Consider the following 19,242-nt stretch of genomic DNA (forward strand, 5'->3'; position numbering starts at 1 on the left):
CCCAAGAGCACTTTCGATGTGTTGAAACAGTTGATAAAACAGTGCTCAGGTGTAGTAAGAATGAAAAGGGGCACTGCAGAGAGCTGGAGACAATAGAATCCACTTGATTGTAATACATGTGGAGTTTTGACAAAACACCTTGTGTGATACCTGAGACAATTATAGACATGAAGAATTTTTACTTTCAGGTTCTTTAAAAAAAAAAAATTCTCACCTTTTGTTATCTTTTTTTCCCCTAATCAGGACAGAATTTTACCCTAAGGCAGTTAGGAGTTTGTGAACCAGCAACTCGTCGAGGACTGGCATTTTGTGCGGAAATGGGGCTCCCCCACAGAGGTTACTCTATCAGTGCAGGGTCAGATGCTGATACTGAAAATGAAGGAGTGATGTCTCCAGAGCATGCCATGAGACTTTGGGGCAGGGGGGTCAAATCAGGGCGCAGTTCCTGTCTGTCGAGCCGTTCCAACTCAGCCCTCACTCTGACTGATACCGAACATGAAAACAAGTCCGACAGTGAAAATGGTAAGTTCTTACGCATATGCACATATATACATCAATGTTTTATTTGCTGTTTTGGTTGACACTCAATAATTTTAAATCATTAAAGGAATGGCCTTGAATACCTTTTTTTTTTTCCTCCTCACAGAAAAGTCGATATTCATTATCAGTCCTAACTAATGCAAGCTTTGGGTGTGATGTTTTAGCTCTAATTTTGAAAGAGTTTAATCACAAAAAAGATTATCTCTCTTTTACCTCAGGCCATGTCACCTGTTACCCTTTGAGGAACAGCTAAGTAAGTGGTGATAAAGCTGATGCCCAAGGCCAGCTTGCAATCAAAGGTTTCATTGTAAACTCTTCAAGACATCTTGGAGAAGTTGCAGAATCTTAGAATGGATGAGTGAATGCAAAGAATAGCTTAATTAACAGGGCTCATGTGATTGGAAAACAAATTTGTGCTTTAAACTTCCTGGTTGATGAGAGCAATTGGAATTGTGGTGAAGGGGACATGTGGCCTTTGATGTGCCTGGGGGACTGGATTACTGTGCAATTAAAACCTGGGGGGGAAAAAAAAAATCTAAATGGCAGCTTTGTAGGATGTGGAGTATGGCCATTGTACATTAAAGCTTAGTGTTTAAATGAAAAGAGGTTAATACAATTGACTGATTCATTTTTAAAACTTCTCAAAATTTTTTTACCTCCAGTTAAGATTATGAACAGAATCTAATGTGGTGTTAAATGCTAAATGTACAAATCTTAGAAAACATTTTGTCTTTAACTTCTTTCTATTTGCAGAAGATTTTCAGCTTTACTAGAATTAAAATGATTGTTCTATTAACGTCGTAACTTTCTATATGACAAATTCAAAAGAGGAATAAGGAAAAATGAGTAAAAATTAAAATTAGTGATGGCTATTGCCTGCATGTCTACACATCGTTTTATTAATTTATTAAACCTGTCTGCTCAGCTGTACAAAAGTCAGAGCAATTTTATTTCTGTCCTCTGGTAATAGCTGTAACACATTGTGGGAAACAGCAATGTAGCTGTGAATGTATGGTAATCCTTTCTTTTTTTTTTTTTTTAAAAAAAGGCACTTTTATTTTAAACTACAAGCAATAAAGTTTAGTCCTACCTATTTATTTTAACTTCAGTTTGAGAAGGCAAAACCACAGCTATATTTTGATATTTATTCATATTTGTTGCCTTTTCTCTGGTGCCTGGTTCTGACTGAAGATGCCTGTGTAAGATAGCTGTCTCAGATGGGATCCTCCTTTTTGTGTTGGACTTAATGCTGCGTGGTACCCGAGGAGGCAGCCCTCTGTGTTCGCAGGTGTCTTCTCTCATGCTTGGAAAACTTGTTTTGAGTCAGAGGCAAGTTTTGAAAGAGGAGGACAGGAGTACTTCCCTACCTCTTTTTGGCAACGGAGTTTCTGTTGGATGACTCGATATTTCAGCTGCAAAGCAATCTAGAATAAATTGTTAACCAGTCCTGTAATTTTCCTTTTGAAAGGTCTATGCTGAAACAGATTCTATTGAGTCTTTTGTAAAACCTTAGGTTAATCTCTTGAAAATACATATTTATATATACACACATGCGTACACACACAGTTTCCTTAGAAAGTCATGTCTTTACATTACCAAAAAGGCGAATGCTTCAGAAGCAGAATAGGTTTGGTATCTTTTTTATAAGCTTTATGTTTATAATTTTTAAAAAGGCAAAATGCCTGATTACAATATGCCAAAACTTCTTCCAGGAGCTTAAAATTAGAACTTTATTTTATTTTTTTCCTGTGTGAGAAGACTCTGAATATGTTAGAAAAGACACTATTCTGCTCCAGTTAAAATTATGCAAGGAATGTCTGATGTTTGATACAACTTCAAAGAAGAGTTTAGTTACTAAAAAGAATTATAGTTGATTTATTTATTGATAGGGAGGCCAGCAGTCCAACTTAAGAAGGTACTGGGACTGCTGTGAGCCTAATGAAATTGGCTTGAGAGTCCCCTAGGCCTGTGAAACATATGTAACTCGGACTATGTCGTGGGTCACCATTTCAGTGGCTATGTTACAGAAGTGAAAAGCTTAATCTTCTTTGGTATTTATCTCTGGATTTTTGTTTCCACTGAACATGGAAGATTTGGCTGAGATATGGTTTTGTACATGTAGTTAGAACTCAGTATGTTAAATGCTCACAGTAGAATAGAAAATATAATTTAAAGCCAGGGAAGCCATATCATCCTGGCAGGCACAGGTGCGCTAATCAAAAGACCAAACTGAAGGTGAGAGTTTCGTTAATTTATGGCCTGAAGTCAATAGCTGTGCTAGTATACTGTTAAAATCTGACAAATCTGATAAGGCTTTGAAACCAATGTTAGAGTTACTGTGAGTCCTCTGTACTGCGTCCCCCTTTGCTGTGTGTGAAAACTTCCTGACTGAATTTTGATGGACGACTTTTACAGGTAAATGTGTTTCTATGCAGCATGTGTACCTCTAAGGTAGATAAGGAGGAATAGGTTATGAAGAGCAAAACACAACACCAGATTGTACTTTCCTCACCTAAAGGCCCCAGTTCTTGAACGATCCCACTGTTCAGCCAGTAAAACTATTCACTGTTTAAGTAGTCCATAACCATAAGCAGTTCTTATTGGAGTTAATGGGACTGTTCATGATGACGAGAACTGTGGCTTATCCTACAAGTTTATGAACTCAGGATTAACCATTCGTTTAATGTACTTGGAGTTTTCTTCTTGTGAGCTAGGCAAGAAGAGAAGCTTGGCATCAAAACGTGATTTGCTTTCTTTCCTTGTAACCATTGTGTGTATTTGCTCTTCAGAAATAGCTGTGGATTGCATATGCCTCAGAAGGCAAAACTCTGGGTTTGGTTGCATAATTACAATGAATAAGTGGAAACATTTTGTTGAAAATACTAACTTCTATTTGTTGAGGTCTCAACATTATGTTTCAAAGATCCTATACAAGCAACCTGAATTTGTGAAGAATATTGGCAGGATTTGAAGTTTCTTTAAACGAATGATATTGCACATGATTAAGTTGCAAAATTTTAAATAACATAACTAATAACATACCATGAATGACAGCAGATTTATTTTTTCTTAAGAAAACATCAGAACTGTTCCAAACACAGGGTTTATAGATGTATTCTCACATCAAAGTATTAGGTTACTGCTCAGTAAATCATTCGGAAGAGAAATATTTTTCTTCGAGCTCATTCAAGTTCCATATATGACTCTGGGCATCATATTCTGAGAGATTCGTCACATCAGCTTCCCTGAAGAAGGACCAGCATCTGTTAATCTGGGCAACCTACCAGTGTCATGTACAGTATGATGTGTCAGCTGGAGCACATGGAGCATGCATGTGCTTCTTCAAGCTTTCTTCTCCATTCCCATTGCAAGTTATTTCATAAATGCCACATCAAGATATTTATATTAGTAATTCTTCTAGGAGCTGTGGCTCTGAAATACAAGCAGCCCATCTTTTAATGCTTGCCAGTAACTTTATGTTGTTAAGCTGTTCTAAGATTACTAAAGCTTGTCTTTCGTACTTAATAAATATTCCAGCAGAGTATGAGCTAGAAGTTGTACTTAGGCTTCAAATGACGCTTTTGCTTAAAGGGTCAATATATTTTTAAGGTATCTTAGAATCCACTTATTTATTTAAATTATTTTTAAATCCGTTAAACTGCAATCCCTGGTTTCATGAGACGTGAGAAAGCTAATAAGCAAAACATGAAAGTTAATTGAGCAAATTATTCCTAAAGTCCAGCTCCTTGTGGAGTGAGTTATTTATTGTAAAGTTACAGGACCAATTTTGTATGCATTTTTTGTGCTTGCCTGAAATGTGGCAATGATTGTGACTGGAAAGTCACTCATTAAAGTCTTAAGCAAGTCCATGTCATCTTCTGTCCCCTTGGAAGCAGTATTGACAGTGCTTCTGAAAAAGAGTTGGGCACTCTGGATAGATGTGTGCCATATAGTTGACTCTTCCCACAGCCACAAAGACTAGCTGGGTGTACAGATATTAGTTCTGATGGCACTAGAGTGTGGGAGTTTCTTTTCTTACTTAGTGAAAGTTTTGCACTGATAGGGGTTTGCTAGACCAGAGGAGATCAAGATGTAGCAAAATAAAAAGAAGAAAGGGAGAGAGGAGTTATGCGATCATGGCCTCAGGCAGTTGTTCTGAGTTGGTTAGATAAATGATTTGAAACTTGGACCCATTTTTCAAAGATACAGAAAAGTAGATACTGCTGGTAGAATGTTCATTGCTGAGGATTTATGTAAAGAGAAAATATCAGTTTATCAGCCACGGGAGCACCTGCTTGCTTCCTCTCCAACTTAGCCAGTTTCTGAAGATAGCATTCTTGTGAACCTAATACTCTCTTGTCCTTCCAGAATGGTGAATTTACTGGCATTCAGATCTCTGAAAACCAAGAAATACATTGGTAAGATACTTGTCAAGACATTTTAAATCTGTTCTCTCTAACCCAGTACATCTGTAACATACACTTGAACTCTGCATTCTTAAATAATGCACATCATTCAGGAAGTAGTTACACATTTTCACCTGTTTAACATCCTTCTTTTTGCTAAGGCAAAACTTGACTTAGATGAACTCTACTGAATAGGAGCTGCTTGGTACCTGCTAGCCAAATGCTGAGCCTGCTGATCAAAACCAGCCTCATAGCTGATGAATTAATATTCATCTTACTGCCATACCACCATTTACAGCTTTTTCATTCTTTCCCACAGTATTCCATCTAGCAATTATCTACCCTTCATTAAGCATGCCAATATCTCTTAAATCCTGCTTTGCTGCTAAGAAATTCCACGACCGGGATATCAGTCTGTTTTATTGTTGACAGAAGTCAGTTTTGGAAATAATATTTAGTATCTAAAAAGGCATACAAATTTTTTGTTGGTTACAGACACATGGAACAGAAAGCCATACACAAATGTAGTAAACCCTCGTTTGCTGCAATATTATCACAAGTTTTTTGTAGTTATGCCAATTTTCAGATTGTTATGTTATGATTGTAGTTCTGTGGATGTATTTCAGTAAATCTTCCTAGCGTTCACTGTTAATGCGATTGAAAATCATGTTGATGATTCCTTTGGCTAGTGGTGGCCAAAGAGGGAACAGCTGGGCTGACCTTTTTCCAGTAACTTTTTGGGATCTCCTGGATTTCAGAGGTTTGAGTGTCACTGAACTTGCTGTTGAGGGAAAGGCGTGAAATTCCAAAGGGCCATCTTAATGATGCTTTCATGGAGACTGGTAAAGAACATCAGGCCAGAGGCTGAGGGTCTTTGGAAGCACTCAACCAAATCTTGTGATGTACAGGAACTATAGGCTTAACAACAGCTGACAGCAATAAAACTAGAATTGGGGTCTGCAGAGAAAAACAAATCTAAGAGAATTTCAAGAGATTTCACTGTTGGCTGTTAAGGTTATAAATCCTTCTATTGTTAAGGTGTGGTGAAAGAGGTGCTTAAAGACCAACTGTCATAGCTCAAGATTCTCCCAAGGTCTGAATTTCAAGAGAAAGAACCATGCAGAAAATGGAAGGAAGGTCAAATTTCTGAGGAGCTTACAAAGATGCACTTGGGGACGTACAGGCATACAAACAAAACTGAGATATAATCAGCAAAAAAGTGAGGGGTTGTACAGAAACATAAATGCTAAGAAAAGGGAAAAGAGGGAGTTGATTTATTTCCTAACAGTGAAGGAAGACTGGTAATGTATTGCTGGTATGTTTTCTTCCAGTTATTTTTGTTTTAGCGTTTGCTACCTGAGTAATGGATCACATACTATTAAATAAAGGATTAGAGGTTACTTAGGTAAATAAAATTTGTCCTGCATGTATAGAGTGTCTGCAGCCTCTGGGTTTTTTATGACTCCTGTGTGAGAAATCATTGAGGATGGATATGGTTCTGGAAGGCAAAACCAAACAAACAGGACAACTTTGGAAGGGGCAAAGAGGAGGAGGAATCTGCCTAGTCAGTTAGACAGGAAACATCCTAGAAGAAGATGGTTTAAAAGTTTATGCTTTGTAACAATAAGCATGCATTTGTACTAAATAAGTCTTGTCAAGCTATGCTGACTTCCTTCTCTGATAGTTTAAGCCACTCCTGGATAAGGGAAAAGGAGCAGATGCTAACAGTAATAGTACTAATATTTTAATATTAGTGAGGCTTCTGACACTGCCTCACTCCTGACATACTTCTAGAGATACAGGGTCTGGGTTCGTTCTTGCAAGAGAAATGTTGGAAATACTGGAAAAATCTGTAAAGAATTATTATCAGTATTTCATAAACTGGCATGTTGAATCAAATAGAACTCCACATAGTGTGTCAAGATTTTCTTACTGACTCAGATAATGCATATAGAATGATGTAACCTGGAAGAAATAACATATGCTTTGTAGGACAGGATGAAAGCCGGATAAATAATTCCACATGAAAAAACACAGTTCAATAAATACAAGTGCAAACACCTACATTTAAGTGAGAATAATCAAATTTCCCAAATGTGAGAAAGACAAGCGGCTCAATCAGAGTCCTTTGGTAAATCGTAGAATAATTCAGCTTAGAAGGGACCTTCTGAGGTCATGTGGCTCAAGCATCTTCTTAGAGCTAGACTAACAGTTTAGTGGAGGTTGTTCAAGGACTTGTTCAGCTGAGTTTTGAAAATTTACAAGAAGAGACATTCCACATTACCTCTGGGCAACTGTTCTGGTGCTTAACCAACTTCATTGTGAATCTTTTTTTCCTCTTTATATCTAATCAGAGTTTCGCTTGCTGCAGTAGTGACCACTGCTTTGGATAGTGGAAGACCAAAGTTAGATTTCCACCTTTAGCCTTTTCCAGGCTTGCGAGCTTCTCCTTGAGTTGTATGCTTCAGCACCCCGATCATTGTGGTCAGCCTACACTGAATTCATTCCAGTTTATCAATGTTGTATGAGTACTGGCAAGCCCCAAACTGTATGTTGTACTCTAGATGCAGTCTTCAAATGCTAAATAAAAGGGACTAATCACTTCCCAGGGTATGCAGGCTCCATTCTTCTGAATGCAACCCAGTATGTGGTTAGACCTCATTGTTGAGAGGGCACACTGCTGAACTTGTGGTCCATGTTGACTCCCCAGGTCCTTTACTACAAAGCTGCTTTCCAGTGGGCTCCCAGCTAGTACTGTCAGATGAGGTTATTCTGCTTTTGGAATTCATGAGGTTTTTTCAGCCAATTCTTACAGCCTGTTGAGATGCTTCTGAAAGGCAGTCCTGCCCTGCAGTGTGTTGATCACTCTCTCCAGCTTGGTGTCATCCACAAACTTCCTGAGGGCACATTCCATCCTATTCGTTCTTAATATGTTAAATGTAGTACAGACATAAAACAGCATCAGCCCCAGTGTTAGCCCCTGAGGAATGTGATTAATATTGGCCAACACTTGGTCTTTGCAATTATTTGAGATGACTATCTGTTTATAGAAAGCAGCCAGGTTGTTTGGGTGTGGTTTGCCTTTGGTAAATACATACTAGCTGTTCTCAATCACTTGCTTTTCCTGGAGCCCTGTCTAGGCATATAAAGGACAACTCCAGCAGTATTCGTTCCATAATCTTCCGTGGGAGACTGAGGTGAGGCTGGCTGCCTCTACTTCCCCACACACTCCTTGCCCTTCTTGAAGATAACATGACCCTTATCTTCTAAAAAGTCATCAGGAACCTTCCTCTGTTGCCATGACCTGTCAAGAAATCACAGAGTGGCCTTTCAGTGACATTGGTCAACTCTGCCAGCAACTGTGGATGCCTCCTGTCTAGTTGCCCCAGCTTGTGTCAGTGGTGCCTAACAGCTTGCTCTTCCTCTGCGGTGGTAGGGCTTCTCAGCTGTGGTTGAGCTTTGGCTTCCCTGTCCCCGCTCCTGCATGTCCAGGAAATGTTTCTGTATTCCTTCTGGGTAGCCATCAGCTGAATGTTACAGTGGTTATTTGTCAGCGGTGTTTTCTGTGGTATGTGAGAGTTTCTTCCATGTGTTTTATATATCTTCTTATAGTGTGTCTCTTGTATATGGCGCTGCTGAAATAATCCGGCTACTGCACTCAGCAGTGCTAAGACAGAAATACTGTGTCTCTGTGATTGGTTTTGGGACTACATTTTGAGGAAAACGCCAGCCAACTGGAGGCCTAGAGAAAGGTTGACAAGAATGATCAGAAGTTTTAAACACATGACACTAGAAAAGATTGGGAGAATTCAGACTGTTGGGCCTACAATGTTCTGACTAGATGTTGCTGCTGTTATAAAGGCCACATATGGTAAGAAGGACCAGAAGCAAATGATGCAAACAGCAAAAAGTAGAAGGTAGCTCAGACAATGGTGTTTCAAGGATAACTCGGTGAAAGAGATGGCTGGGGACCATGCGAGTATTTCATCATCTAGCATATTTTCCAAAACAGTTTTAAAATGTTGGTGTAGTTCCTGTCGGCCCTGATTTGTGGGAGAGGATGGACAAAAGAAATTCTTTACTTTCTTTCTGGTTTTGTTTTCTGTGAGTCAGTTGTGTTATTCAACCCAACAATTAATGAGCAGGAAGCGTGTTGAGAAAATGAAGGCTTTAAAAATGTTGCTCTGCAATTTACTGTAATATTAATCTTCATTTTGCTTCTAATTGGAAATGGTTAACTTTTTATAGATTTTTTTTTTTCTTCTCATTTTAAGTTTGATATGAAAATACTGCTGTTCAGTCCCCCTAAACAAAATGTCTTCTGGATGTGCTTGCGCAAGAAAATCTTACAGAAAACAGCTCTTTTCTTTTTTTTTTTTTAAGTTGTGTTTTAATTGTGAGGTTGTCATGAAAGCGAAGCATGCTTTGCACAGCTATAAACTGATGATCTCTGCTGTTTTGATTTGGAATGTGGTTTTGATGTCCTTGAAAAATCACAGTGGTAGCAGTAAATTGTTTTAATTAATGAATTAGAGAGCGGCAGATTTGCTGAATCAGGTTTACTGATGTAATTATCACTGGAATGAAAAGAAGGAAAAAAAAAAGTTGTCAGAGCTGTGAGATTATTTGGTTTGTTGTCATTTGAAGGCAAGTTTCTCAGCCACCACTTCCTTCATTTCCTGTGTAGTTATGTGGATAGAGGGGTGTGCATGTATGTGTATGTACATATGTACATACATATACATGTATATATTCATTAGAGAAAAGTAAATTAATGGTGGAGGTAAAGTCTGAATAATACTAGTTCTATATAAAGAGTAGGCTTAGTCATACTCAGTTGTGTTAAAGGTGGGTTTTTTTAACTTCATCTAATTTTGATTTGAATAAGGTTTTAATTGCATTTGCTTGTATCATTAAATATGTCTTTAAAGTAAATATAGGCTGTGCTATTGTCAGAGTATCAGTAATAATTATAGGTGACAGCCTTTGTATGCAGGTCAAATAACAGCTGGAGAAAATTTGTCAGGATTTTTTTTTTTTTTTTTACAAAAAGCTGCAAAGGCTTTTTGAACAGACGGTTCTTTAAAACTAACTTATTAAACCCATGTAAAGACTCATTTTGATGTTTTCTGGATAAAAAGTTCTATTTCTTTGACTTACAGGAGAATTCAGTTTGAAATTGTTTCAAATCAAATTTGAAAATTAATTCTTTTTACAACTATTAAAACAATATGTGGATTGAACTGATCAGAACTTCTTTTGGTCTGTATAACGTGTTGCCTAATTTGTTGGCAAAATTTAAGCTTTTCTTTCTTGATTTAAGGTGGGCAGAAGATGAGGTCTCAAATCTCAGCAAGAGAAATGCTTGTTAAGAAGCTGTGGCTTTGATTTTAATTTAATCTCCTCTCATTCAGTATACCATTTTCTTCCTAAAATATATAGGTTTTATATTTAGTTATCTGTTGCTTTCACTTGTATGTTGTAGAGAAGGGGAAGTGTGGTTTTGGCACACTGACACCAAGGAAAATTTTTTTTTTCCACGTTAAAAACCTTTCTGTGGAAGGACCTTTGGCACCTGCTGCATTCGTGTAGGGTTAGTCCATGCTTCTATACAGTACGTGGGAATTTGCAAAATACTTATCAATATCTTACTTAATTTTTTTTTTTCTTTTAAACTTCACAATTGTGAACCCACAGCATCGAGTTAGGAAAGATGAGGGGGAGCAAGGTAAATTAATGGTTAACGGGCATCTCTCATATCTTCTGTAAGAGTGTCCATAACAGATAACAATTTTCTTGGAGTTTGAAGGTTCTGTGCAGCTGCTGTGCCAGGTCTGTGCTGCTGCTGAGAAATCCCTCCCTGGGGTACTCCTGCTGCCGCCTAGGTACGTCCGAGACAAAATGTGAGCGTTTCTATCTGCAGTGTTCACAGCAGAAGAAGAAGTAACTGACCTGGGAAACCCTTGTTCTGGAGTGTCAGGCCATGACAGAGTAAAGACTGTCAACAGGTTGATTTCTCTGGTTGACGTATGTTACAATTGTTTTTTGTCCTTTGTGGTGAACTAGATGCATAAGTGTGTGTATATGGCTATCCTTACACGACCTTTTTCAAACAGTTTTATTTTCACAGCTTATACACATAGTTTTCTTACAGATTAAACACACAGGGTTGAAGACCAGTTTCTTCTTCTTCAAATTGCCTAGAAACTTTTAAGTATTTCGATAGCGAATCTGTGTGCAGTCATATGCATAGGCAAAGGAAACTTATTCTGGTGTTACACACTCTGCCACTGACCTACTGTATGCTGGAGAAAGAGATCCCCCCACCCCCCAGTCGCTGGGTATTTATAAATGTAATGCTTCTATAAACTGCTTTATAGTTACAAATAAAATGTCTTGTATAATTGCTGATGACAAATGCTATGGACTCTCTGTCTGCACTTGTGGCAGACAAGTCTAAAGAATTTGGGTTGCTTTATCTCTGTACAAAACTTGAATTTCTCTTTGTAGTGTGTTTCACTGAACCAAACTCTATTGGTCACTTGTGCAATTTGTAGAAATACAGTAGAAATGAGAAGTCTAATATCCTTTTTGGCAAAAGTTAGTTCTTGAAGAAGTTTTCAGAGTTGTCTTTTCTGCCTGCTTGTTGCAGATGGATATTGAATGTATCAAGATAACTTACAATCTTTGAAGTTCTTAAGAATAGTCAAAGTTTCCAAAATATCTAGGTCAAAATGACTTTGAAAGGAATGGCCTCTCACTATTTGGTTAAATGAATAGTATCCAGTCTCCTTCCCTGCAGAGTTAACCAGAATTGTTCAAGCTGCTAAGTTCTTCATTGTGTGATTGCTGTATGTTCTATAAGGAGATTTATTTAAAATTGCTTAAAAGCTGCACTCAGTGGGGGATTCTGCTGCTCGTTCCCTTAACTACTTCAGCTGCAGAGAACATATGACGTCTTTTTCATTAACTGTCTTTGCTGCTTGTTTGCTTTCAGTGGAGTTCTAAGAGATTGTTATATTGTTTGTAAACTCAATATTGCTGGGTCCTGCCTGCTTATGGCAATTGAGATGAGATTAGATGCTTTTGTTAACAGGCCCCAGACTTTAAATTTACAGGGACTAGGCACCGTCTGCTCTCAATTAAAGGTCCTGAGCTCTGAAATTAATTCCTTCCATTGGTCCATTAGACTCAATCTTTTGACCTGAAGTCACGATAAGGTTATATTAGCCTCTCGAGCCTTGCAAAAGTGAGGAGTTCATGCAGGGACAGTACTGGATATTCCTTTTAGTCCTTGTACCAGTATAGTTAGAAGGCAGAAAGTAATGATTGGTTTTCCATTTTACAGGTAGAGTGGCATTTTTGAAAAGCGGCCTGGAGGTTTAAAGCTTACATCCTCATGAGTTGTAACAGGACTTGTGCTCCTAAATCATACAAATGCTATTAAAACACTTTCCCAGAAAAATCAAATTAATATAGAGCATGTTGACTAAATTCACAGAAAGACTCGATATAGAAGTGGGCTGAGTGTAGAATTCTATTGTTCCCAGACTCACACTTGCTTGTTAGATTAGCTGTGTTTTGCCTTACCTGTCTGCCTTTGATTCTGTCTGCAGCTGCAATATGATGGGGGATCTTACCAGAAATCTTGCTCTAGAATTGTTTTGCCAGTGCTTTTGCTGAATTTGTATCTGTCCTGCGGTGTGTAGATGTTGCAGAGAATAAATAGATGGATGGACAAATTGGTTCACATTTTGGTGGTTTTAATTCCCTCTACCCTGCCTGGCCCTTCTCATTTCCCTTCTGTATTTAACTGAAAATTGAGGTTTGCTCTATCAAAATACAGCAGGGAACACTGTGGAGTGGGGAGAACCCATAGCCACAAGGTTTTTAGTTCCAAAAGAAAACATCTAAGACGCCAAATAAGTACACTGGTTGTTTAAATTTAACATCAGTTCCTCGTACAAATGAAAATGTATTTTAAAGGTTTCAAGATCTGATAGTTCCTCATCAGACTTTGGTTTAATTTAATTTATACAGTGCTAGTAATTTTCTGGAAGACACTTTGTAAGTGTATTGTTTTTGAGACAAAAATCTCTTCAATGTCTGAGTGTTCTTGTCTTACCCCAAAATGCAATTTATCAGAATGTTTTGGGATCTGCTGGCCATTAGGCTATGAGTAGAAATAAGCAAGGAGAGAGTTTATTTGCCTGTTTTTATTCCTATCTAACAATCCACATGACATAAAAAATGCAGCAGTGTTTGACTTCGTACAGTGAGCAAACAAAGTCAAAGTGACTTCCTTCTCAGCGTGGAAGGAATGACTTGTGGCTGTTCCACCTAAGTGTTGCTTGTTGGCAGCCTGTCAGCCAGAGGTTAAACTCAGGAATACAGTTCTTTATTACTCTTTCTCAATATTTTCCTTAAGTTCACCTAACTCTGTCCAATTCATAAATTTCTTATTCACTGGGCAGAGAGGATATTTATCCACTCCCAGTGCTGCAGAGGTTTATACCTTCAAGGCTGACTGCAGTGCCATTTCCTTCTGCCAATTTGATGCTGCCAAGGCTTTATGTAGTGGTGTCACTCCTCTTTTTCAGGTTGCCAGAAGATGGCCATACCTGCTAACTGAGCCCTATAGCTACTGGCTGAAAAAGGCTGAAAAACTTTTTTGTGACCATGGGGAAAACCACTCTTCTTGCTATTCTAGCAGTTACAGTTCTTATTTCCAGCAAGGTCATGTCTCAAGCAGACAAGAACCTGTTGTCTTTAAAAAGTGGGTTTCACTACCATCTACGTGTAGCCATGTAGCAGCTTTTTAATTGGGTTCATGAACAGCTAGGTAAAAATACTTTTTTTGTCTGCTGCCTGCAGTTAGGACCTCATAAAGTTTAATAACTTGGAAGATATCTATTTTTCAACATTACCTAAACTAGAATAATGCTGGAGTCCCTATGATACCAGGTGTTATTTGTCAAGTGTGGCTTAGATGGCTCTGTGACCCGTATATATATTTGAAATTCAGTTGTAGTTGTTAAAAATGCCAAGCTACTTTTTTAAAAGATAAGTTAGAGTTCCTACCTTTTATTTCAAGTGTTACATATCATATGAAAATATTAAGTGAACTTACCTAGAAAACGCTGAAGTGTCCACTTTGCATACATTAATAGCACTTGCCTTCTCCAGAGAGTCATATTTGCACTTCTGGGACTTGGGGAATACATTTAAACAAGTATAACAATATTGAAAGTATGGTAAGAGAGTTGTGTACTTTCAGTTAGCAATTTGCTTTAAAAAACCCCACAGATTCATTTCTTTCTTGTTTTCTTACAAGTTCTTTGTTCTTTGCAGTATCAAATATATTGATTTTTATGAAAAAGTTAATCGGCTTACCTTTGTTCAAAGTGGATTTTTGTTCCTCTGATCAGCTCTACACAATTGAATTTTTCATCCTCTTTTCTGAAGTATTTCAATGCTATGAAAAAAGCATTAAAGCGAATTCTGATAAATTATTCCTTTAAAAAAGAATCTACTGCAATGCACTTTCGTTGAGTTAATTGAACTCAAAGATTTCTGTTTTGTTTTCATGGGAAAGATATCTATGCTTGGTAAATACAAGAGACAGTGTCTCTTGGAGAACTGGATTACATGGTTCCCTGCTGATTCTGGTTATGCCGGAATTCAAAATATAAATTTGAAGTAACCATTTAGGTGACGTGGTACTATTAATTATTTCAAAATCCAGTTTTCTTTGTGGTTTAAAACATTTTAAAGTAGAATTTGAACACAGTACACTAAAAGATATGAAAAAAAAAATTCATAGTTGTATCCAAAAAAGCAATGCTTTCTGAATGTTTTTATCATACTCTGTGGTTCTAATTTTACGGAGCAATTGTTCTCCTCCTCACAACCTATAAAAAAGCCAGACAGTGAAATATATTTTTATGCAAAATACGTGATTATCCTGTTTTGTCTTAAGAAACAAACAAACAAATTAAGAAAAATAAACAAACCCACAACCTTTTCTTCTATTGTGGTCCTACTTTATCTTTCCTTATTAAATCAAGCCTGACCTAATCTTTTATGAGTTGTTTTTGTGTCTGTATTACCTCAGGCTGTGCTCTCATCAGACTTCACAAGCTAAGTGGACTTGAGTTTTGGATAGTCTGTGGAAATAATCAAAGAAAATGTACTGCACTTCTGGATGTGATGATGATGGTTCATTATGTCCATTAAATTTAGTACTGAATCAGTGCTGAGTATTCTGCTGTGAGTTCAGGTTAGACTCAGTGTCCTGATCACTTGTAATTACTAAAGCGCAACTGTTAGCTCGGCTAAACTCCAATCCCAGTGACTTTTGTTCTGCTTATCAGTTTCTTCTGAACTTCACATGTGGGAAGCCTTCAAAGTATTTGCTTTGAAGTTGGAAATTCTGCAGTGAAATCCTGATTTGGTCACTAGTTTCCTGTCTCTGCATTTGCACTTCAGTTCATCTTTCTGATTTTGTTTTCCTAATTATAAAGGAGCACTGTAATGCTTATTTTCTGTCAAACTTCCTAACTCTGCCTTTTTTACCTTCTTGAAATAAGTAATTTGAAAAGGTTGAGTATCTCTTTTTATATATGTATGTGCTTATATATAAATAAAAATACATTTGCAGTAACTTCAAAAAATGCATGACTTATAAATTCAGAAGGACTTCTGAATCCTGCAAATTATCTCTCTGAATTTTATCCAATTAAAAAAATAAAGTGGATGAAAAAACCTAGACAACCTCTGGTAATTTCAGCAGAGATTGCAGTAAAACTACTGCACAAATTTTAAGCAGCTTTAAGATGCTTGCTTTTGCATATTCTGAATAAATGCAAGTAGTTTTGTATGTTCTTAAAAGTGTATGTCAAATTGCTATTACTGGAAATGTGTTCTTTATCTACTTGTACCAGAGTAAAAAAGCAGAGATGATGTTACTGCCCTTTCTTTGGTTGCATGCCACCTCCCATTACAGCAGAGTACAGCTGAGCTGGTGTTCTTGTCCAGGCTTTGGCTATATTGCTGTGAGCTTCCTGAATTGATTCTTTTTAATTTTTTTTATCATATCAGTACTCTTAGATCAAGTACTGACATTTTTCACACCATTTTTATGTTTTCCCTTATCTCCTGTTCAGGGCTTTTCAACCTGAGGCTTCAAATTCTGTCCATTCAGTAACAGATTATTTTTCTTTTTTTTTTTTTTTTTTTTTTTTTTTTTTTTTTTTTTTTTTTTAGAAAATGGGCACAAGTGTGTCTGTCTCCTGTTTTGGAGACCCGCACGTACTGCCATGCTCAGTGTGCTTGATGTTTTCCCATCAGATGCACAAGGTATGAAAGAGAGGAGGTGAAATCAACTTTCTGGAACTATCTGTACTGATCTCATCAGATCTAAATGAAGCAATGGCCTTTCCCCATCCCACCAAAACCATGGCAACAGTTTGTCATCAGGTAGACAAGCCAGACTCCATTCTTGCACAAAATGAACATGCCACAGTACAGGCAACTGCTGATTCTTGGAAGTGGAGGCAGATGCTTGCGCTTCTGGTCGCATAGGTGGGTGTGAGGAAGGAGCACGCTCAACCATGCAGAGGCATTGGTTGGAGCTTTACTCCTTTCCTGCAGTGTCTGAGAGAAAAGATACCTCCAAATTCCAGGAGTTGCACAAAGTCCAACATGGCTGGCACCTTGCCAGCCACGTAGGACTGGGATAGATGAAGCAGCAGCTGGCACTGGAGCACCTGCCCTTAGACATACCAGTCGTGGATATCACTGCTGCTCATTCATGTTTGCACTCCCTCCCAGATTAGTTTTTCTGCGTAAGTGTAAGAAAATCACTGCCCTAAATTTGGTAGTTGATGCTGTGGAGAGCAAAGCTGGGGCTGGCAGCGCAGGTAGCAGCCCTATCTGGTCAAAGCACTGCCTTTTTCTTTGCGCTCTGAGCTCTCTGACACCATGTTAAACATGATGTCTGTCATGCTGTATTTTCTATGCAGTACCTTCCCGGTCCCTCCTCAGAGTCTACGGTAACTAGAAGGGGCCTTGTTTTCTTTGTTTAGGAGCAGTAGATGATGACACAGCAGAATTCAACAGAAAATGCTTGTGTTCATAGTATTTCCTCATTCTGAAATGTACGACGGTTTTAGCCTGTCAGGTGTCTACATTTGACGGGATTCAAGAAATCTATAGGTTTCTTGTTAGCCCTTCTCACTTTAGTGCTCCCATTCTTCAAACTCCTCTGATGCACAGCTTTTTAACTTGCAAGTCATTTGGCCACCTTCTGAGCCTGCAAGTATTCCATTTGCGATTTCACTGCATGGCCTGTAACATATGAACAAAAGGATTTTCCAGACAACCAGGTATTGCAATATATCTATTAGTAGTGGAGGGATATTTGAGGAGTGACCAAACCATACGCAGATTGACTGACATTGTCAGAGTCCTGTAAAGCCTGCAGCATCAACTAGGATATCATGAAAGCTGTAATATATCAGCTCACACTGTTGTAGATTATAGAGTTGGTTGGAGCCATCACCTATCAAGTGATTAAAAAAAAAAGAAAAAGAAAATTCTAGTCCTGTGAAGGCAGTATGTGGGTAGCTGGAGATCTTGAATCATACTTGCATATGTAATGCTGCTTTCAAAACTTCACTCATAACATCTACAGGTTTGGCTGGAGTTCATGTACTGCCCTTCCAGGAACCATCTGAACAGATTGATTTTACGGATCAGACTGATTTTATGGAGCAAGATGCAGCTTGGTGGCTGGATTGCACGAACATGTGGAGATTCTTTGTTCTTTTCCTTGTTGTGACTATTTGCATCAAATGCACCAGGCAGACTGAATAACTTGTGGATACAAAGGATGTGATGTTGAGGTGAACTCAAATTACCTAGTCTTTCTTCCTGGAGTTGAAATTTGTCACGGTGTCCCACACAGCATTGTTCTGCATCTCATTTTTGTGTCTGACTTCAGAGAGCAAGTCCTGAAAAACAACACACTTGAAAGTCAGAAGGACATTCATTCATCTTGTCTCTGCCAGGAAGCAGTCTGTCTCACAAGGAAATCTTATCATATAAACTTCTTATTTCCATGGATTCTGCAGTGATCTGGCATTTTCAAAGTAGTCAGATGATGACCTTATGAGTGGCTGCTGAAGAGGTTTGTGTGGGCAGTGTAAGGGAGGAACCTACCTGTGAAAGATTCATTTGCCACAGAAGGGAATACTAAATTCATAATTTCTGCTTCATTGTGAATTGGGTTTATTACCAGATACTTTTATTTTTTATTCATCCTGAACTAATTTCTGTGGGGTTTTTTGGTTTTTGGTTTTTTTTTTTTCTAATTGCCAGAGGAGTGTCCAAGCTTAGCTGGGACAAGGCTGCCAGGTTATTGTTCCAGCCAATTTCAATCAGTTACCTATTGAACTATCACCACTTACCTCCTGTGCAATCTTGTGTCTGATGCGGGGCATATCCTGTGGAACCAAGGCCCCATCTGATCCAGTCATTGGAGCTGGTCTTGAATGTCAGCAGCTTAAGCACCACTAAGAGTTACTGTACCTTGCAGATTCAGAGAACCTCTTTACAAAGCATTTCTACCTTAAAGTGGAAAGACTTTATAGAAGAGATTCAGATTATTTGGATCTAAGGAGAGTTTCAGTAACAAGGCCTAGTTGGGCAGGACCAAGCTTCAAGCCTTTGTTTGCAGTATTTGGTAATGAAACTCCAGCACCAGAATTCCTTAGGAATCTCTCTCAACCAAAATTAGAGACAGCTAATCTGTAGAATACCGTACATATGTTCAGTATTTTTTCTAGAGTTTTGAATTTTTCAAGTAACATACAAGATTAAGTTAAATATGAAGACAATGGACTTGTTTATTCCAATTTGGAATCAGTGAAGTATCACAGGTCTGACTGCCTTCACTGGCAAAATACAATTAAAATCAGTAAGCATATAGCTAGATCTGAAATAACATCAGTTTAAAGTCTTTGTGCTGAAGAACTTGCAACTAGAAGTCTTTAAAGTAGGCAATAGACTATTAAAAGGCTAAACAAACTGCTGACTAAATTCATTCGGAAACTAAATTATTCAACAGTATCCAATACACATTGTCATCGCATGATTTTATATCTAGCTACTCTTCTTGGGAGCATTTTGTGCAATTGCTATAACCTGAGTATTAAGACTTAGATAATTCAATCTTATTTCAAACTGATCTGCAATATCTGCAGAAATTGGATATGCATACCTTCAAGTCCCTGGC

General features: G+C 38.0%; 1 protein-coding gene across 7 annotated transcripts in view; it reads left to right on the forward strand.

Annotated features, from left to right (window-relative positions):
- Nucleotides 1-19,242, forward strand: part of TENM3 (teneurin transmembrane protein 3) — a gene marked incomplete at both ends in the record, with an annotated part of 320,770 nt that overhangs the window by 16,224 nt on the left and 285,304 nt on the right. For 5 of the 7 annotated variants that reach the window (XM_081999411.1, XM_081999412.1, XM_081999413.1 and 2 more), the window contains one exon: nt 244-522. The exons of the other annotated variants lie outside the window; for them this stretch is intronic. In XM_081999411.1, coding sequence (XP_081855537.1) covers nt 244-522 — 279 coding nt within the window. The remainder of the gene's footprint in view (nt 1-243; nt 523-19,242) is intronic. 7 annotated transcript variants of the gene reach the window in all.

The sequence above is a fragment of the Phaethon aethereus genome, assembly GCF_964289735.1.
Source record: "Phaethon aethereus genome assembly, chromosome: 4".
Taxonomy (NCBI): domain Eukaryota; kingdom Metazoa; phylum Chordata; class Aves; order Phaethontiformes; family Phaethontidae; genus Phaethon; species Phaethon aethereus.